This window comes from Peromyscus californicus, unplaced genomic scaffold (assembly GCF_007827085.1).
Source record: "Peromyscus californicus insignis strain IS unplaced genomic scaffold, ASM782708v3 Scaffold_1__1_contigs__length_55948999, whole genome shotgun sequence".
Taxonomy (NCBI): domain Eukaryota; kingdom Metazoa; phylum Chordata; class Mammalia; order Rodentia; family Cricetidae; genus Peromyscus; species Peromyscus californicus.
The window spans coordinates 19,835,824-19,857,255 of NW_026294492.1; the positions used below are offsets into that span (position 1 = coordinate 19,835,824).

Genomic DNA, 21,432 nt, shown 5'->3' on the forward strand with positions numbered 1-21,432 from the left:
CTGGCTCCTCTGCTTCCTCTCTTCCTTTCTTCATACGTAAATTTTTAAGGATGTACATATTGGTGGAAGGGGTATGCCACTGCCCACTCGTGGATGTCAGGACAATTTGTGGATTTGTTTCTCTTCCACTATGGGGGTCCCATGGAGTGGTTGGGCTTGGTGGGAAGCAGGCATCCATTATTCTAGCCTCTCCCTTCAAACATTAAATACTAAAAAAGTTTTAAAAATTTATTAAAATTGGATAAAGATTTCCTTCTGGCAATCGAATTGGTAAAATTTACACAAACTGGGATATACAAATAAACCGAGACATTTCTAAAGGGTGTGATGGGCTTTCTGACATCCCTACACTCCAGGTAAGGTCATTTAGTGTGAACACACAGGTGGAGAATTGTAACTTGACTTGTGAAATAGGGTCAATGTGTTGTGTGTCCCCATGCCCCCCTCCCCCAGAAAACTAAGCAGCTGGGTGTGGTGATGATGGTGCATACCTATAATCCCAGAGCTGGGGGACTGAGGAAAATTGCCTGGAGTTTCAAGGTTAGCCTCGTACAGTGTGAGTGAGCACCAGGCTAGCCAGAGCTACACTGTAGGACGCTGCCTGTATCAACAAACAAAATACAAAAGCACCCTTCTTTCTGTGTAGTGGGGTCTGCAGCTGTGGACTTAGGAGTTCAGATACTTCTGGTAGCCAGCTGCCCACCCAGGTTAAGGCACTGAGCCCACGTGCAGGTAGGTACATGGTCCTTTGTACCACAATGGGCTTGCAAGGTGTCCACCAATGTGTTATCCTTGAAGGATGAGCCCAGGTCCCGGGGATATTCACTTAGTGAACTTTCTCCCAATTTTCTTGTCTCTTCTATGTATATTTTAAGTCCAATTGGGTGATGCTTTCCGTGAACTGTATCTTCCTTTTTGTATGAAGTAGAGTTGGGGTTTAATTATATACATATACACATTTAAACTTAGAGGTTAAGAGAAAAAGAAAAGTGCTCAGAAAAGACACCTGGAAGCATGGGTATGGTGGACTTCTCTAAGAGACTTGCTTGCATCTTCTTTTTTTTATTTATTTTTTTCCTTTAATAGATCTTGAGTGTCATTCTACGTCACATAAATTCTTAAATTCTGTATCACCCCATGAATGCTTTGGCAATTAAAAAAAATTATTTATTTAATTCTATTTTATGTGCATTGATGTGAAGTTCCCCAGAACTGGAGTTACGGTTTTGAGCTGCCATGTGGGTGCTGGGAATTGAACCCAGGTGTGGGGGATCTGCCCCTACTTTTTCCCCCAGGGTACTCTTGAGCAGGGAGAAGTGGGAAATATTTAGATAAAAATATAGAGGGGAGAGACAGATAGGAACACAGGATAGCCTTGGGAGGGCCTGGGTCAAATTCCACCAGCCCCTTCTGTCTTTTCTAAAGGGCTATTTATAGAAATGCCAAGGGGTGGAGCAAAAGACCTCCCCCAGCACAGCCAAGTGCAGACCCTCCAAACACCTGGTAACCATGCACGTGGTCAATCCATCCCCTTATGCAGCCCTGCTGGGTAAAGCAAATTCATCTCACTAAGAAACCCCAACACCCAGGTCCTCTGGAAGGGCAGCCAGTGCTCTCAACCACTGAGCCATCTCTCCAGCCCCAGCTTTAGCAGTTTTTTGATGGCTCTTGTGTCATACCAGCTTTTAAAATATAAGTAATCAGAATAAGCATACAGATCCATCTGCATTTTTCACTCAACATATAAACATTGAACACTTACCATGTAGCAGGTATCGTGGTAATGCTATAGTGTACAATGCTGAATAAAACGTATCAGTCTCCTCAAAGAACCCCTTATTCCCTAGGATAGGTATTTTAAGTAGACCTTCGCACCATATACGTTAATGGCAGACTGTCCTGAAAGGGGCCTTCCCAGTGTCATTTGTTCCTCACACCCATGAAAAAAGTTACTGCGGCGCAGACATCGTGGCTTTTACTCTGTAATCCTAGTACTTGGGAGGTTGCCACACAGCTCCAGGCCAGCCTGGGCTGCAAAGTGAGATGTGTCTTAAGGCAACAACAAAACCACCCAAAACAAACAAAAAGACTTATTACGTAATTGAGATTGGCCAAAAGCAGCTGGTCAGGGAGTAGACTGAACCAGGAAAGACTAGCCCCATAGCCTTTACTGTGGTTATGGGTCTCTCTAGATGGGAGTCTCTAGCGATGCTGGGAATCACCTGCCTGCAAAGAACGTTTAGGCATTTGTTTTTGTTTTGAAGTGTGTGTGTGTGTGTGTGTGTGTGTGTGTGTGTGTGTGTGTGTGTGTGTAAGAGGGAGGATGCCAGAGGAAGCCAGAAGAAGGTGTCAGGATCTGTGGAGCTAGAGTTACGGGCAGTTGGGTGCTGGGAACTAAACTCGGTCCTCTGGAAGAGCAAGTGTTCTCCATAGCTGAGCCGTCTTTCCGGCTGCATGGTGGTGTTTTGCTTGTTTGAGATGCTGGGGACAAGCCCAGAGCCTCACCCATACTAGACAAGTGTAATATCCATAAATCACTTCCAACTCCCCATTTTACACAGTTGTCCCAGATATGGAGAAGAAAGGAGTGAGCTCTAAGAGCAGACAGTAGCCAAACAACAGAAAAATGGAGTCAGTGCCTTCCCACACAAGAAGCTAGACTGATACCTGGATGTCATTAGGGCTGTTCATCACCGATTATGCTTACTTGTCATGGATTTTTTTTTCCTTTTTTCCCCATTATACAGATGTTGCTGGTCTGAAACTTGCTATGTAGACCAGGCTGGCCTTGAACTCACAGAGATCCTCTGCCTCTGCTGGGATTAAAGACATGCACCAACACACCTGCTTTTTTGGTTTTGTTTTGTCTTTTTTGTTGTTGTTGTTTTTGTTTGTTTGTTTTGTTTTGTTTTGTTTTGAGACAGGGTCTCTTGTAGCCCAGGCTGGTACCTTACCATGTTGCTGAGAATGACCTTGAACTTCTGATTATCCTCCCTCTATCTCCCACATCTTGGAATTTTATGGTAGCTTTGTCCTCGATTGCCTCTTGTGTAGCAGCTCATAACCATTGACTATCTCATGGTGGTCTACTCACAGCCGCAGCTAACCAGATACACGTACAAGCACACACAGACATATTGCATCATGAATGTCGGAAGCGCGAACCAGAACCTGACAGAGCCTAGGCCCCTAGGAGAGTTTAATGCCTGAGCTTACAACAAAGGAAATCTCCTTGGCTTGACCTTTACGTCATGTAGACAAGCGCTAAATACTTCCTTGGCAGCTGAGGAAATAGCCTTCAAAGAATTGCGATTCGTCCAAGGCGTCAGGACAAGTCTAGGATTAACGTCTGTGTTCTAATAACTTTCTTTAGCTGTCTGCTGTGGAATGGTCTGTATGTCAAATGTGTTGCTGATTGGTCAGTAAATAAATCACTGATTGGCCAGTGGCCAGGCAGGAAGTGTAGGCGGGACAAGGAGGAGAATAAAGCTGGGAAGTGGAAGGCTGAGTCAGAGACACTGCCAGCCTCCCTGATGACAAGCAGCATGTGAAGATGCCGGTAAGCCGCGAGCTACGTGGCAAGGTATAGATTTATAGAAATGGATTAATTTAAGATGTAAGAACAGTTAGCAAGAAGCCTGCCACGGCCATACAGTTTGTAAGCAATACAAGTCTCTGTGTTTACTTGCTTGGGTCTGAGCGGCTGTGGGACTGGCAGGTGAGAGAGATTTGTCCTGACTGTGGGCCAGGCAGGAAAACTCTAGCTACAGCTGTCCGTGGGCTGATGGGGTGAGGCCCAGTCTAAATGACACTGGTAGTTTAGCATAAAAGGCTGTAAGGGCTGGGGACATCATTGCAGCGACAGAGCCCTCGTGTAGCATGTGTGAGCCCCTAGGTTCAGTCTCCAGCGCTATAAAAATAAAACGCTCTTGGCTGGTTTGCTTTTGGGATAGTGTCTTGCAATGTAGCCCAGGCTGACCTGGAACTTTTTACAATTCTCCTGCCTCAGCCTCCCAGAGGGCTGATTGTGAACCACCATGTCTAGGTAAAAGGATTTTTAATTCTGTGTGTGTGTGTGTGTGTGTGTGTGTGTGTGTGTGTGTGTGTGTGTGTGTGTGTGTGTAGGGCTTAACTGATTTAGATGTGTGTGTGTAGGGCTTATTTGATTTAGAGATAGGGTCTCATTCTGTAGCCCCAGGATGGCTTGGAACTCAGTATGTAGTCTCCTGAGTCCTGCAATTTTGTTTTGTGCGTCCTGTCTCCGGGACTCGGACCTATCTACCCACTTGCTGGTGTGGGCAAGCCCTTTACCGCTGTTCTGGATCATAAGCCCACATGCATGGTTTTAATTCTTAATGAGAACATTTAAATTTTTTTTTACACGTACGTTTGCGTGCCAGTGCATCCTGTGAAGGTCAGAGGACAACTTGTCAGAACCGGTTCTTTTTCCATAGTGTGGGTCCGAAGGATTGAACTCAGGTGCTCAGTCTCCTCGGCAGGAGACATCGCCTGCTGAGCCATCTCTGCGACCCAGGAACATTGCTTTTGTTGGCAAGAGGACACGCTGTGACTACGGAATAATGTTTTTCTGCAGACTGCTGCTTTGGGAGAGCTGTGGTGTCTTGGGTTTTTTTTTTCTGTCAAACCATGCTCCTGCTCCTGACTGTTCGTACCTGGGTTCACCCTTCCGCAAAAAACGCAGGGGGCTCTTCACTCTGCTCGAGGAAAGGACGCACTATCCTTAGCTCGAGCACAATGCTTTTCATGCAGCAGGTACTCAGCTACATCGGAGGAATGTGCATTTTAGAAATATTCATTTAGTCAGTGGGTGATGAATTTTGGTCATTCGAGTCAGAAAGCGATGAGGTGCCAGCTGCCTTCGTGGGGACGGGACAAGCCAGCCTTATGCAAACTAACTTCAGGCAAGGGGAATAAAGTCCCCAGCTGGGATACAAACATACAAAGCTTGGTGAGGACCCGAAGAGCTGCACGGGCAGCGCACGCACAGTTACGCCCCCTGTGGGTCAGGTGACGGCCTTCCCCTGGCAACGGCTTGTTCCTAGCAACCGAGCCGCGGCGGGTCCAGGCGGAGCTGCCAGTGGGCGGGAGGCCGCTGCCATGAATCCGTCAGGAAACCTTGGGGTCATAGAGCAGAATGGGGATGAAAACTTAGCGACCCCGATTCACGGGCCCTCGGTGCATTCGGATAACCCGCAGGAGCGTATCCAGGCCAGGCGCCTGCGCATCGCTGCTCGCCAGGAAGCCCGGAGGCGGTGAGCAAGGGTGGCGGGGAACCTCGACCGCAGTGTGGGAGCTGGGGGCGGGCTGGGTGGGGGCCCTGCAGTGAAGGATGGGTGTGCTCTAAGTGTGAGCAGGAAACTTTTTCTTCCAGACCATTCAAGCAGTGAGTTTTAGGCCAGCTAGGTGTAGTGGTTCATGCCTTTAATCCCAGAGGATTAAAGAGGCAGAGACAGGCAGACCTCTTTGAGGTCAAGGATAGCCTGGTCTACCTAGTAAGGCTCTGTCTCCTCGAAAGAAAAGTAAATGTTTTCATTTCAATTAGTGGCCACACTCACTGGCCCCTAGGCCATGCTGATGTACTGTAGCAAAGACCAGGATAGCTACTTGTTTGTGCTTGCAGAAATTGATAATCATTTGCTAGAATCCATCCAGGTATTTCGAGGGCCAGACCCGTGAGTTAGGAGGTGTGAGGGGAGCCTCCAGGCCTGCATCCTCGCCACGCCCCCTTGGCTCCGAAGTCTTTATTAGCTTAGGCACAGTCGAAGGGACAACCAACCGTTGGGCTCCCACACTGTGAGAGCTCTTACCCAGACTTAATGTGGCAGCTCTTCGACTTCTACGTAGTTCATTCCATTTTTACTTTGGGGGAGCAGAAAAAAAATGACCATTGGCTGAGTGTACAGATCCAGCAGAAGCATAAGATGTTGGTGCCCGTGTGGCTTCATCCTAGCTGGGTAAGGCCTTGATGAGGGTTTGCGTCGCTCGGTATCAGTGATAACTCAGATCTTGTTTTCATTGCCCTAAAACTGTCTGGGTAGCCCTCTTGGCTCACTGTCAGTTCCCTGAGGTCCACCAGTCCTTGGGGGGAGGGCTGCGGGCATCATTACAGTGTGTTTGCCATTGTCTTCCAGATTCTTCCTCCTGGGGACCCCGCCACCTCATTAGTTAATAGGTTCTGGGATGAGAGCTGGTATTGGTTCAGGAACGGGGCAAGGCAGGAGCATTCCCCGTGTGTCTGTCGCTGCTTTCTCTGGCGAACAGATGAACTGGACTCTCGTCTGCCCTTCTGTTGGGCTCCAAATAGCGCCGAATTTAACCGTCTCCAAAGCTGTCTGTGGATCATGCTTTTGGCTGTCGCTCTGGCCTTGACAGTGAGTGATACTGGGGATTCGGTGACGGTGACGTATAAAACAGAAGTTCCCTTGGGAAGTTTGGACTCTAATGGGGGAGGGAGGACAAAGTAGAGTGAACAAAAGGAGTGAGTGGCACTTTAGGAGCTGTGATGAGGACAGTAAGGAGGAGAGGAGAGTAATGGGTGTGGGACCTAAAGACAGGCAGCTAGAAAGGGTGGCCTGAAGCCCCAGAAAGAACTAGCTAGGTTATAGTAAGACATTTATTGACTGTGATAACGGTATACGATAATGTCTCAACAAAATAAAGGCTACTTTCTCCATGGGAAGGGTGGCACTTTCGCCTTCAAATTGGCTCTACTTACTTCTTGGGGGCTGGGGTGAGGGGTCAAAGGCATCACCGAGGAGATGCAGGAGGCAGGTGCTCTGGTTCTGGGGAGGCTCTGGATCAGTCTGGACTCTTTTGGTGGTGGTTTAGAGAGAAGCACTGGACTCGGGACAGCGTTTAGAGTTGGGACTGATGATGGACGTGCCGGATTGGCTGTTGGAGCAGAAGATGGTGAAGCATGCAGGGCAGCCTGTGGCGGCGTCTGTTCCTAGGGTGACGGCGAGACGCCGGCGGGGACAGCCAGGCGGGACATCAGAGACTGGGTTTTGAACATGTTAAGCGAAGTTGAACATTGTAAGGTATTAAAACTGAGAAGTCCTTTAGGCATTTGGAAATGGGTCTCAGGTTGAGGAGAGAATCGTCTTTTAGTAATCTTGAGTAGCCAAAGAGTCAGCCCACAGAAGCGGCCCACGTGGATCATTAGGCAGAGGTTCACGGTCCAGCCCCACCCTTGTCCCGGTCCTCTTTGTTAGTGGATACATAATGTAACAGTGCATTGGCAATACCTTTGGGGTAGGGGAGTCTGTTCTAGGCAGTGATCCTGAACTTGCTGAAATTCTCCTGCCTCAGCCTCCCAAGTGCTGCAGACACTGGGTGCCAACATATATGGCATATTTGTCATAATATTAAAATTATTTTTTTTCTGCTTTATGGTAGCAGCATATTTCAAGTTTCTGAGTGATGGGTATTCAGAGTGAAATAATTCTAAATGCTCTCCATTGTCCCTGAATTGGGAGAATTTGTACAATCACGTACTTGTGTGTGTGTGTATAACTAACATGACCCTCCACACACCCCTTTGGAGAATCTAGCCTTATTTTCCCTTGTCTCAATTAAAGTAGAAGGCAAGAGCCAACTTCTGAAAGTTGTCCGCTGACCTCCAGAAGTGTGCCGTGGTTTGAGTACACACACACACACACACACACACACACACACACACACACACACACAAATGAATAGATAAGTAAGATTTTTTTTTTTTAAGATAGTTGTCAGCCCCGTGTGGTGACACATGCCTTTAATCCCACCACTCAGGATGCAGAGGCAGGTGGATCTCTCTGAGTCTGAGGCCAGCCTGACCTACAAAGCGAGTTCCAGGACAATCAGGGCTACACAGAGAAACCCTGTCTCAGAAAACATAAAAACAAACAAACAGACAAAAATAGTTGTCATCAGTGTGGTGGCGCACGCCTGTAATCCCAGCACTCAGGAGGCAGAGGCAGGCAGGCAGGTGGATCTCTGAGTTCAGGGCCAGTTCTGTCAAAATAGGGAGTTCTAGGCCAGCCAGGGCTACATAGTGAGATCCTGTGTCAAAACAAGGCAAAACAAAACACTAAAGAAGCCTGGAGAAATAGCTCAGCACTTAAGAGCAGTGGCTGTTCTTTCAGAGGACCTAGGTTTGATTTTTCACCCCCATGGCAGCTCACAACTGTCTCTAACTCCAGTTCCAGGGGCTCCAATGCCCTCTTCTGGATTCTGTGGGTACTGTGCAGACACATGGTACACAGACATACATACATGCAGGCAAAACACCCTTTAACATAAAATAAAATCCTAATCATAAAGAAACTGTTCGGCACAATGGAGGAAATAGGTCTACTCCAGGTAAGGAGAGGGTGTAGCTCAGTGACCAATCATGTGCCAGTTCCCAGCACAAAAAGGAAGAACCGTCGAGGAGGGGAGAGGAGGGAAAGGGAGAGATAAGGAGAAAAAGAAGGGAGGGAGGGAGAGAGGGAGGGAAGGAGGGGGGAGGGAGGGGGAAGGGTCATTCCAAAGGAGAGAAGTGCCCACAAGCTTCCAGGGTGAAGTTGCTGTGGTACATGCCAGTAACTCCATGACTTAGGGAGGTGAAGGAGACGGATCAAGAGTTCCAAGCCATCCTGAGCTACATAAGGAGGGCCTGTCCCAAAGAAACCAGCAAATAACACAACACAATGGGACAACAGAGGATGACCTAGCTATTGGCCAGCACAATGCCCGGGAGGTCAAAACGGATGGATTAAAGCCGAAAAGGGACTGAAATAGAAACTTGGTGACAGTTTATAGCTGTCACTTTCTTTTCTGAACCCCTGATCTTCGTTCCAGGGATTAGCTGGAAGTGTTTAGACAGAGTTGGTTATTAATTGATTGATTGATGGCCAATGTAGGAAGTTTGAGGTGGGGCTGGGGATACAGACAGGTACGTTAGCCTGGCAGCGTCCTAGCAGAAGGGAACAGTTAGTGTTCCTTCCAGAAAAGCGAAGGGTAAATTCAGATCAGGAAACTGAGCCAAAGGATGAGAAGGATTTGGGTACGACACCCCAGTGGGGGATCTCAGTTCTCTTATCTCAAAAATGGGCTGCGGTGGACTTTGAACAGAGTGGGTGGAGCTGAGGCCAGTGAAGGGTTCTCCTTGTTTCCTAATGAATGCTGGAAACCTGACAGCTTCCTTCCTAAAGCCACTCAGGAGCCCTTATGACTACTTGTGACTTGGGAGTGAGGGAGGCCCCTCCCTCTTCCGTCATCCCCGCCCCCCCCTTCTCTGTTTTCCAGTAGTAGGAATCACAGGTGTTGGTCACAGTGCCTGCCTCAACTGGCGTTTTAATTTTTTTTTCTTCCTTTCTGAGATGGAGCCGCACTGTGTAACCCAGGTGGCTGGCCTTAAACTCACAACCCTCTGCCTTGGCCTGTAGCACGCTGGATTACGGGCCAGAGCCACCGTGCTCTGCTCTCAAGCTTACTCGAGGTCACACCCATCCTTTTCTGGGCTAAGCAGCTCTTTAGATCACTGTTGTGTAAGTTACTTAAGCAAGCTGTTGGGACTGGAGAGATGGCCCAGGGGCTAAGAGAGCATGTACACTGACTGCTCTTGCGCAGAACCGGCGGATGGCTCCAGCATCCGCATTGGGTGTCTCATGACTGCCTGAAATGCCAGCTCCAGGGGATTCACCGCCCTCTTCTGGACTCCATGGGCACCTACATCTGCACCTGCACATACCCCTTCCCCCAACACATACACATATACATCATTAAAAAATAAAAATAAGCCAGGCGGTGGTGGCGCACCCCTTTAATCCCAGCACTCGGGAGGCAGAGCCAGGCAGATCTCTGTGAGTTTGAGGCCAGCCTAGTCTACAGAGTGAGATCTAGGACAGGAACCAAAACTACACAGAGAAACCCTGTCTCTAAAAACAAAACAAAACAAAACAAAAAAAAAAAAAGCCTCCTAAAGATTGGACTGTAGGCAAACCTGTAGGGCATTTTCTTAATTAACAAGCCCATTGTGGGTGGGGCCATCCCCGGACTGGTGGTCCTGGGTTCTCTAACAAAGCAGGCTGAACAAGCCATGGGGAGCAAGGCAGTAAGCAGCATTTCTCCAGGGCCTCTGCATCAGCTCCTGCCTCCAGGTTCCTGCTCTGTTTGAGTTCCTGTCCTGACTTCCTTTGATGATGAACAGTGACATAAAAGTTTAAGCCATATAAACACTTTCCTCCCCCAATTTGCTTTAGGGTCATAATGTTTCATCCCAGCAATAGAAACCCTGACTAAGACAGGATGTAACTGGATTCCTAGGGGTCTATGCTGAGGGGTCCCAAAGGTCCGGGCCCAGCTACCCGTTGGAGAGTTCAACTAAAGGTAGGGGAGGAATTTACTCTTAATGTGGCCGCACTGGAGAGTGAATGCCAATGAGAAATCTGTCCCTGGCCTAGCTCTCAGGCTGCGGTTTTCCTGGTTGACCATATCTCAGGACCAGTGAGGCAGAGCCTGCCAGAGATAAGGAAGTAAGTCCTTGCTGCTCTGGGCTGGTTTTAATTCTCATCAAAGGCCGTTTACCATGCAGACCTGTTCCTTCCTGGAGCCCAAGGTAAAGCTTAAGGGAATGAGTCAGAGAAAAGGAAGGTCAGAACGGTGAAAAGTGGCATCAGCTGGCATTCACACCTGCCGGTCATCATGTAGACAAATGGCACACAGAGATGCCAGCCACCAGGCACCGTCTTGGTTACTTTTCCTGTTGCTGTGTCAAAGGCAACTCTCGGGGGAGTTTATTTCAGCTCATAGTTCACAGCAGGGAAGGATCCCGGTCAGGGTGGGTGGGTGGTGAGTCTTCCTGTTTCAGCCATTCTGTCAAGACAAACTCCACGTGCAGTCCAGATACCCGTCTCCCAGGTGATTCCAGATTCCGTAAACTGACAGCTCCCCCCATCAAGGCGATTGATAGCTCTCAAGTCTTTTTCACCTGACTGGGTTTATTCAAAGATGGGCTTGGTATGCTAAGGTTCTCCATTCTCTTACATTTGTTTCTAGTGTGGGTTTTTGTTGTTGTTGTGTTTGTTTTTTTGTTGTTGTTTTTGCTTTTTGTTTTTTTGAGACAGGGTTTCACTGTGTAGACCAGGCTGGCCTCGAACTTAAGAGATCCACCTGCCTCTGCCTCCCAAGTGCTGGGATCAAAGGCCTTCGTCACCACCGCCTGTTGTTCTGAGACAGGGTCTCTCTACATAACCCCGGCTGTCTTAGAACTCAGCACTGTTTTTATTATCATTGTATGTATGGTGATTTTTTTTTTCTTCTGTGATTCTGGGGCTGGGGATCGAACCCAGGGCTTTGCTCTTGTTAGGCAAGCTTTTACCACTAAGCCACACCTCTAGTCTTATTATTTAAAAAATGTATCTAAGTCTGGTGTGATGACTCATGTCTGCAGTCCCGGCACTTGGGACCAGAGACAGGTGGATCTCTTCAAGTTCATGGCCAGTCTGGTTTACATATCGAGTTTCAGGCCAGCTAGGGGTTACAAAGTGAGACCCTGTGTCCAAAAAAAGAAAAAAAGAAAAACAAAAGAAAAGAAAAATCCAAGTGGGCTGCCTTTGGTTCTACGGAGCGTTTAAAGACGTTTAAAGACGGAGCACGAACTCTCGGGTAACAGCAGCCTCCCGCTTTGGTGTCTTCGTGCCGCAGGGAAGCCTTGGGAGAGTATCTAGATGGGAAGAAGGAGAGCGAGGAGGAGCAGAGCAAGAGCTACAAGCAGAAAGAAGAGAGCAGACTGGTAGGAGCTGGTGACAGCTGAGACCCTTGGCAGGAGGGAACTACACCTTTCTGTGTTCCCGTGTCGGCAGATCTGGAGTCTGCCCTGTGGGGGGCGGGGGGTGGGGTGGGGGAGGCTGGGGTGGGGTGTGGGGTGGGGTGGGGTGGGGTGTGGGGTGGGGGTGGTCCCCATCCCCTAGGAGTGAGCTTTCAGATTGTGGGTTCTTCTTAGGAAAGGTGGCGCGTGTCTGTAGCACCAGCATCCAGGACACCGGGGCAGGAGGATTGCTCTGTGTTTAAGACTGGCCTAGGATACAGTGTGAGCCTGTCTCAAAGACAGAGAAAGTGCCGGTGTCCAAAGCACAAGGGCTGGAGGTCAGACCCCCAGAACCCGTGTAAATACTGAGAGGGCGGGGCAGCAGAGACAAGCCGACCCCAAAGCAAGCTGGCTTGGAATTTGCTGTCTAGACCAGGTCGGCCTTAAAAAAAGATCCACCTGCCTCAACCTCCTGAGTTCTAGGATGAAAGGCGGGCACTACCACTCCCAGCCTTAATTTTTTAAATATGTAATTACATTTTATTTATTTTATGTGCCTGGGGTGTATGTGCCATGGTGCATATGGCAGAGGACAGTTTGTGGGAGTCGGTTCTACAGTGCAGGTTGTGTGGGTTGAACTCAAGTTCCCTGCAAGGCCCCTTGATGAGCCATGTCATCGGCCCTCTTAAATTCTTTACAGAATGTTCTAGCTTTACAGATTCTCATCTCTTCGTTTTTCAGAAACTGACGAAACTACTGCTCTGTGGTACCGAGTTGGTGACAAATATCCTGGTGGCTACCGACATCCGAGAGATCCATAGGAGGGTGGAGGAAGAAGAGATTAAGCGTCAGAGGTGAGGCATCGACCGCGCTTGCCCACTGCCGACGACGTGCCGGTCCTGATGTTCTTTTGAGTCCTCGGAACGAAAATCTGTCCAACTCAGTCTCTCATGAAATCTCCTACCTGCTTCTCACGACTCCACCTTCCCTCTTTCCCCACCTGGCTGTCCTCTCCCTCCCCTCCTCAAGTGTCCCAAGCCGGGTGGGCTGGAAGGGGTACAAGACTCCCTCGATCCACACGGAACACTCAACCGCAGTTTGTTCTGGAATTGAGATGAATGTGAAGAACCCGTAGGAAGTCACACAAGGAGGCTTACAGGGTTTCTCTGCAGCCGTCAGAGGAAACTGAGCAGGCTTTTAGGTTGGGCTGAGAAGGCCAAGTAGGGTTCCGGCTGTTGAGAAGGCGTTTTTTTTTTTTTAGGCAGAGGTTTGCAATCTCAGCATGGGCTCGGGAGTGGCAGGTGTGGCTCAGATGCTGCCAGCGTTCCCGAGAGGGACTCTTGCAGGTGCAGCTTGTTGAGTAGGAGTTGCTGACAAAGCCCGTGGTGACTACGGGGGTGGGTGGGGTGGTGGTGGTGGTGGTGTGCATTCACCTGAAGTCAACACCTGCCTCTGCCAGCAAACTTCCTTTTTATGGCTCTGGCTGCCGCAGAATTGATAGAAACCTGGTCTTGGAGCGCCCTCTAGTGTTGTATCTGCAGAAGCGACGACGGGCTCAGATGAGGCATCGATACTTTGAGACAAAGTGTTCTTGTGCACTGGGGTTTCTTCCTCTTATCCAGGCTTCTCTGATCCTAGTAAACACCTTGGAAAACCGTGTGGCTTGTTTTCTGCAGTCTGGCATACAGGACCGTTACCTGAAGTCATGCTGAAAGATGACGTCACTGTGGCGGGCATTTAGAGGCGCTGTTTCAAGCCTACGTGATAGTGAAGATTTGGAGGGCAGAGGAGAGGGGAAAAAATCAATCAAGAAGCTCTTTATTTAAATCAATTAAATGACCAGACCCACAGGTAGCCCAGTATTATGTACATATATGGCAACGTATTTTAGAAAAGAAAAGAAAAATTGTAATGGGTACCGTGACCTAGCTTGGACAGTGGAGGCGTAGGGGATGTGATCATAGGATATTTATGTTGTGCCTCCTGTCATTAAAGAAATTTGTGCCCTTTTTGGTGACAGTCTTATAGAGTTACAGGCATTCACTGATGTGGTCCTAGCCACCATTTTCAGAAGCGCTCCGGCCTCAGCTCTGATGGCGTCTTCTCCACCGCATCCTTGGCGTACCCCTTCACAGGGCCTCTTTGGAATCTCCGAAAGGCACTCCTGATTTTGTTACTGATGATGGAAGGGGACACCTGAGGGTATGCTGTTAATGACAGCATATATAAGAGTTTAAGAGCTGGGTGGGGAAGTCATGTCTGTATTCATCTCAGTACTGGAAAGTTGAGGTAGGAAAATAACCTCAGTTTTGAAGCCACTCAGGGGTACCTACTGAGTTCCAGGCCAGCCTGGACTCCCAACAAAAAGAACTTAGGTAAAGCTTGTGAAGTGGTTGCCAGACACTGAGCCCCCAAACAGTGTCCTAACAACAGATACACAAGGTTGCCAAGGTAGGTGTTTCATCCTCTGCATGGTACAGAGGAGGAAAGGGAGGCGTGTGGAGGTTCCGTGATTTGTCTTGAGTCTACTCACAGTAAGGTCAGGATCTGAAGCTAAGATGTAATAATTCTAAATATGTTACTGTCTCACCCAGCCCAGCTGGCTTCAGGCGAATGCGTGGAGGTGCTTGAACACTGCCTTGTTTTTTAAATCAGGGTTGGCGTTTATGAAGAAGAGGCTTAGTCTGAGTCCTTTGTACTGATGCTTTGACAAAATGCCCAACAGGATCAGCTTAGAGAAGGGAGGGCTTCTTTTGGCTCTCAGTTTGGGGGTCACAGTCCATCATCACGAGGATGTCATGTCAGCAGGAGCCCCGGGCAGCAGCTGCTCACACTGCAGCCGAAGCCGAAAGGCAGAGGGAGCTGAATGCTGGTGCTCAGCTCCTCCTTTTGACTCAGCCCTGGACGGACGTCAACCCTTTGATCTATGCATGGGTGCTGCCCATATTTAGAGCTGGTTCCCCACCTCGGTTGACTTAATCTTGACATGCCCTCGAAGACACGCCCAAAGGTTTGTGTCTATGGTGACTCTAAACCCCGCCACGCTGACAAACAGTATTAACCACCGCAGATTTCAATAGAGATTTGAGCACGGGTATGCAGAGACGGGGAGAGAGACATGGAAGGGTCCGTGCTTTCGTGGATGGGTTGCCAAGAGATGGGCTTGCTGGGTCTGTCTTGGCAGGGGCTTGATATAAGTTACGTGGGGTGAAGCATTAAACTAAAAGAAAGGGTGTAGGTAAGGGTGCTTGCCCCAAGACTGACGAACCGAGTTCATCTCTGGGACCCACATGGTGAAAGCAGAGAACTGACTTCAAGTTGTCCTGTGTCCTCAACACAAAGGCTGTGTCACATGCCTGCCCACACACATATGTGCACATACACACACATACAAAAACACAATACATACATAAATATGCAGTACAAAATTAAGCCGAAAGTAGTTTCCCCAGAGTTTGGTTTTTCTTTGGGTGAGTCTGAGGGGAGGGCCTGGACCATGGAGCCTGTCTAATGCTCTCAGGAGAAGCTGCCTGCTCCTCTGGAAGGCAGGACCTAGGGCACCCAGCATGCTTCTATTTGCAGACTCGAGAAGCTGGAGAATGAACTTAAGACCAGCCAGGACAAATTTGACGAAATTACGGTGAAATGGGAGGAGGGCAGACGGAAGCGGATTCCCCAGGAACTGTGGGAGATGCTCAACACCCAGCAGGTGCACTGTGCTGGCCTCGTGGAGGACAAGAACAAGCTGATCAGCGAGCTGCAGCAGGCAAGGGGCTGAGAGGGGCGGGGCCTGGTGGTCCTTGGCTTTTCCTGCCTTGCTTTATCATCTAGCCTGTGAACTAATTCAAGCCCGGAGTGGTGATGTGCACCTGTAACCCCGGCACTTGGGAGGCTGCTGGAGGACGACAGCAAGTCCAAGGCGGATGGGCTGCAGCAATGAGATCATGTTGATAAACAAGAAAGAAACCCACTTGATTGTATTTCTGTTCTAAGTGGTAAAGATTTATTATGTACGCAGTGTTCTGCTTGCACGTATGCCTGCAGGCCAGAAGAGGGCGCCAGATCTCATTACAGATGGTTGTGAGCCACCCTGTGGTTGCTGGGAATTGAACTCAGGACCTCTGGAAGAACAGCCAGTGCTCTTAACCGCTGAGCCACCTCTCCAGCCCGTTGGCAGTTTCTTTAAACTCTCAGAAGGTTTTGAGTCTGGTACAGTCCCGTTTGTCTATTTTTGATTTTGTTCCCACTGCAAATCCACTGTCCCGAGGCTTTTCCTGTTTTCTTCCAGGTCCTCGCTGTTTTAGGCTTTGCTTTTAAGTTTTTATTCCATCGGAGTTAATTTTTATGACATAAGGCGGGAACACTGTTTCATATTTTACATATATACTGGGTTTATGTGGTGCTGTGGTTCAAAGCTGGGGCCAGCTGCATGCTGGGTGAGCACTCTACCAACCCAGCACTGCATGCTGGGTGAGCACTCTACCAACCCAGCCCTGCATGCTGGGTGAGCACTCTACCAACCCAGCCCTGCATGCTAGGTGAGCATTCTACCAACCCAGCCCTGCATGAGAGCACTCTACCAACCCAGCACTGCATGTGAGCACTCTACCAACCCAGTACTGCATGCTGGGTGAGCACTCTATCAACCCAGCCCTGCATGCTGGGTGAGCACTCTACCGACCCAGCCCTGCATGCTAGGTGAGCATTCTACCAACCCAGCCCTGCATGCTAAGTGAGCACTCTACCGACCCAGCCCTGCATGCTAAGTAAGCACTCTACTATCTGAGCTACATCTCTGGCTCCAATAACATTGAAAGGACTTTGAGCATCGTGTGGACTTGTTGAAAACTCTTGGGTCGGAGCTAGGGCTGAGCTCAGTGGTAGATGATTCCCCAGCACAAGGCTCCACCATGCACTGCCAGCCTCTGCCTCCCACGTGCTGGGTTTTAAGGATGCACACCACTGCACCAGGCTTTTTCTTTTGGACTACAGACCAGCTCCCAAATCATGACATAGAGACTTATTAGTTATGAATGCTCGGCCTAGCTTGGGCTCGTTTCTAGCTAGCTCTTTTAAATTAACCTGTTTCTCTTGATCTACCTTTTGCCTTGGAGTTTTTACTTTTCTTTCCTTCTGTATCTCTCTCTCTTTTAAAGATTTATTTTTTTTATTTAATGTGTATGGGTGATTTGTCTGCTTCTGTGTCTGCACACCAGAAGAGTGCATTGGATTCCATGGGATTATAGTTAAAGACAGTTGTGAGCTGCCATGTGGGTGCTGGGAATTGAACTCAGGACCTCTGGAAGAGCAGCCAGTGCTCTTAACCACTGAACCATCTCTCCAGCTCCTGCTTCTGTACATCTTACTTTCACTGCTTCTTGTGTCTGCTGGCTGGTGGCTTCCTGACTTCCGGCCCCAGGCGTCTCCCCCATTCTCTTCCCCATCCCCCCATCCCCCCAACCCCCTTCCCCCCTTCCCTCCTTTCCCTCCTCCCTCCTCCCTCCTCCCTCCTCCTCCCTCCTCTGCCTCCCCCCTCCTCTTCCTGGTGCCTAAGATGTCTCCTCCTATTCTCTCTGCCTGGCAGCCCCGCCCATCCTTTCTCCTGCCTAGCTATTGGCCATTCAGCTCTTTATTAGACCAATCAGATGCCTTGGCAGGCAAGGTGAAACAGATGGAACACATCTTTACATAATTAAACACACATCCTTACGTCCTTAAACAAATGCAGCATAAACAAAAGTAACACATCTTTGCCCAGTTAAAGTAATATTCTGCAGCATAAACAAATGTAACACATCTTTGCCTACTTAAACTAATACTCTACAACATGCCACCACACCTGGGATTCTTTTTTTTTTTTTTTAATCAAGTCTTGCTGTTTAGGCCGGGCCAGCCTTGAGCCCACTATGAAACTAAGTGTGGCCTCAAACTCACTTAGTAGCCAAGGCTGAGTCGCACTCCCAACCCTCCCATCTCTAGGCCATGCCATTATGCCTGCCTTAATTCCTACTGTTTACAGATTTGAATGGGAGGTGGTGGGTGGGTATGCTTGGAAGCTCTTGCTTCTGTCTCCGTTTCTGACCAACTTCTGCCTGTGCCCTTCTCAAGGAGTTAAAAATAAAGGATGACCAGTATGTGAAGGACTTGAAGAAACAGTCGGACGACATCAGCCTGCTTCTGGAGAGGATGGAGGAGCAGGTGAAGAATGTGATGAAGAACTTCCGTCAGGAGCTCTTTCACATCGAGGTGAGGGCTTGTGGGGACACCTGGAGGACAGCCACGCCTGTCCTGACAAGGTGGGGCCCCAAAGGCGCCGACCTCTGATTTTAGGGTTTGTTTGCTCACTCATTCACTTATTCAGCAAGTAATAGTCAAGTGTTTACTGTATGGCAGGCAGCGTTCCAGGGGCAGACAAGACAGCCATGAACCAAACAGAGCCCCCACTGGAGCCTGTGTTCTCATGGGTAACAGCTCCCGCTAAACATGTCAATTCCTAGGCATTTCATTTGGCTAATAAGTACTGTGACAGGGTTGGAGCATGTGCGGCGGTCAGTTTTCCGTCACTGTGACCAGTACCCGAACAAGACAAGTTAAGGGGAAAGGTCTTGCTTCGGCTGGTGGGGTTCAGAGGACTCAGTTTGTCCTGCTGGAGAGGGCGTGGCACGGAGCAGTTCACGGGAAGGTGGGAAGCAGAGAGGAGTATGCCTGGGCTGAAGAGTGTCCTCGTCTCCCTTTTCCCCACCCAGACCCCCCAGCCTGTTTACTCAGGGTCCTAAGCTAACAGACCACCCATATGCAGGACGGCTCTTTTCCTAAGTCCATCTCAGACTCTCCAAGAGGTGTGCTGGAAGCTGTCTCCCAGGAGCCTCTCAGTTCAAGCTGACAGTGGAGATGAACCACAGGGAGTGAGCGAGGGATGTCCGGCCGGTGTCTGGCCGGCGAGGTGAGGGGATAGGGACCAGGAAGTGCCAAGTAGGAATCGGAGGTCATTGCCTTGGATTTGAGTGACACGTTCAAGATTGAGATGGGGTCTTAGGTCCTCCAAAAAATGCAAGAGAGACAAGAGGGCTGGGACTGTCACTTCCGCAATGGGCAGGTCTTCACCATCTGCATGCTGTCTTTGTAGCCATGGCTGAGTCAAGGCTGAGATACACGCCGAGGTTGGTCCTGTGGTTGCCAACCAGAGCACCTCTTTTGCCTCTCGTACCAGGCCTCTGGTGGACCAGGCTGTGGGATTCTGGGCAAGCTTCCTTTCAGAATTTATGAGAAGTACACATTTGCTAGCTTCCAGTCAACTCTTTCAGCAGCCATTTTGGGAGATCCACGTGTGTATGTGACTTCATCTGTATGATTGTATGACTAGGCACTTGTGTGGTTCCCTGAAAGTTCTTTGGTCCTGGTGGGCCACCCCCTCCCCTGCAGTGGAAACAGACACCAGGATCTTTCCCTGTCTTGGTCGTAGAAAGCCTTTGAGCTAGAACGGCAAGAGCTACTGTCCAATAACAAGAAGAAATGGGAACGAGCGCTGCAGGCTCACAACGCCAAGGAGGTAAAGGGCTGGATGAGTGGATGGGGGTGTCCAGGGCGCCCTGTTGACCCGTGGGCAGTACTGGATATGGCCGAGCCTCGAGCCTCAAGACCCTGGGGTAGGACTTGTGTGGCTCACGTGCCTTTCTGCTTCATCGTTAGTCAGTGTGGCTTAAGGCTGAGTGTGTCCAGTGCATTTCCACCATGTCGTCATTGGCTTCTTGGGTAACCACGCTGGTCATAGTGTTTGTGGCCCAAGGAAGTGTTTTTATTTTTTCCTTCTTTATTTATTTATTTTTGGTTTTTCGAGACAGGGTTTCTCTGTGTAGCTTTGCGCCTTTCCTGGAACTCACTTGGTAGTCCTGGCTGGCCTCGAACTCACAGAGATCCACCTGGCTCTGCCTCCGGAGTGCTGGGATTAAAGGCGTGCGCCGCCGCCACCGCCACCACCGCCTGGCTATTTTTTTTATTTTTTAAGAGAGGGTCTCATGTAGCTCAGGATGGCCACAAACACTCTATATGGCCAGTGACCTTGATCCTCTGCCCCATTCCCCGAGTGCTGGGATCATAGGTATGCAATGTTATGTCCAGTCTATGAAGTACAGGAGTCCAACCCAGGGCTTCCTTTGTGACTGCTAAGCAAGCACTCTTTCAACTGAGTTATCTCCCCAGCTCAGGAAACTTTAAGACACACTTTACTTAATTACTGTTATTAATTTTTTGAGACAATCTCACATTGTCTATGTAGACCTGGCTTGCCTGGAACTCAATATGTAGAACAGGCTAACCTTGAACTTGGAACATGCTTAAGTCTGATTGTTGGAATTGCTGGTGTGTACAATCCAATTTTTTTTTTTATTTTTTGGGACAGGGTTTTTTCTGTGTAGCTTTGGAGCCTGTCCTGGAACTCACTCTGTAGACCAGGTTGGCCTCAGACTCACAGAGATTCACCTGCCTCTGCCTCCTGAGTCCTGGGATTAAAGACGTGTGCCACCACTGCCTGTCTGTACAATCCAATTTTAAGACACATTTAAAAAATATTGTATCACTTTATTTGATAGGTACACAGAACAAAGAAACAACAGGATAAGGTGCATTATTATTATTATTATTATTTTATTATTTTGCACTGTAAAGGCTAGGTTATAGGGTATGTTTAATTTCTTTTCAAAAATTATATTTTTTAAAGAGATCTGTTTTTTTTAAACGAGTAGATATGTGAGCATATGTGACTGTGTATAGGATCCCAAAGCCAGAAGAGGTCATTAGATCTCCTGGAGCTGGAGTTACAGGGATGTGGAGTCATGTGGGTGCTGGGAACCGAACTTGGGTCCTATGCAGGAACATTACTCTCTCAACAGCTGAGCCATCACTCCAGCCCGTTTGACATCTTCCCAGGGTGCCTTTCTATAGTTTCTACAATAAAAACCCAGCCAGGACTCTGAGAACTCAAAGCCTTTGGATGCCAGCGGATATCGCTGTCCGTGAGACTCCCAGGCTGTCTGTCGGGCTCTCTGCAGGGATGACTTGGGAGGGAGGCTCCGTGATCTGACCGTCTTCCCACCCTTAGCTGGAGTACCTCATCAACCGCATGAAGAAGGTGGAGGACTACGAGAAGCAGCTCAACAAGCAGCGGGCCTGGGACTGTGAAGAGTACAACACCATCAAGATCAAGCTGGAGCGGGACGTGCAGGTGAGAGGCGCCTCCCACCTCGGAATCGGTCGCCTTTGAGTGTCTCATCTTAGCTGCTACCTGTGGTGTCTCAGAGGCAGCTGCTTATTGTGTAGTATTTCTTTTTCCTCCTCCTCCTCCTTCTTCCTCCTCCTCCTCATTCTTCTTTTTCTTTCTTCTTCTTCTGGATAGGGTCTAATGTAGCCTAGGCTAGTCTTGAACTCTGAGTAGTCAAGGATGACCTTGAACTCCTGATCTTCCTACTTCTAAGTGTTGGGAGTTACAGATGATTGCGAGCCACTGTGTGAGGACACACAAGTCCTCTGCAAGAGCAGACAGTGCTTGTAACAGCCCCTTAGATTAACTCTTAATGAAGGAAACAAATACTTTTATTTTAGGCCCTTCATGCTCTATCATCTATCTATCTATCTATCTATCT

General features: G+C 48.9%; 1 protein-coding gene across 2 annotated transcripts in view; it reads left to right on the forward strand.

Moving 5' to 3' along the window:
* The first annotated feature begins 5,035 nt into the window (after positions 1-5,035).
* Positions 5,036-21,432, forward strand: part of Drc1 (dynein regulatory complex subunit 1) — a 31,946-nt gene continuing 15,549 nt past the window's right edge. Inside the window, exons 1-7 of one of the 2 annotated variants that reach the window (XM_052746065.1) lie at positions 5,036-5,273; positions 11,692-11,779; positions 12,536-12,648; positions 15,377-15,560; positions 17,903-18,040; positions 19,257-19,343; positions 20,892-21,014. In XM_052746065.1, coding sequence (XP_052602025.1) covers positions 5,119-5,273; positions 11,692-11,779; positions 12,536-12,648; positions 15,377-15,560; positions 17,903-18,040; positions 19,257-19,343; positions 20,892-21,014 — 888 coding nt within the window. In that variant the 5' untranslated portion in view covers positions 5,036-5,118. The remainder of the gene's footprint in view (positions 5,274-11,691; positions 11,780-12,535; positions 12,649-15,376; positions 15,561-17,902; positions 18,041-19,256; positions 19,344-20,891; positions 21,015-21,432) is intronic. The other variant, XM_052746066.1, reaches the window with a different exon arrangement.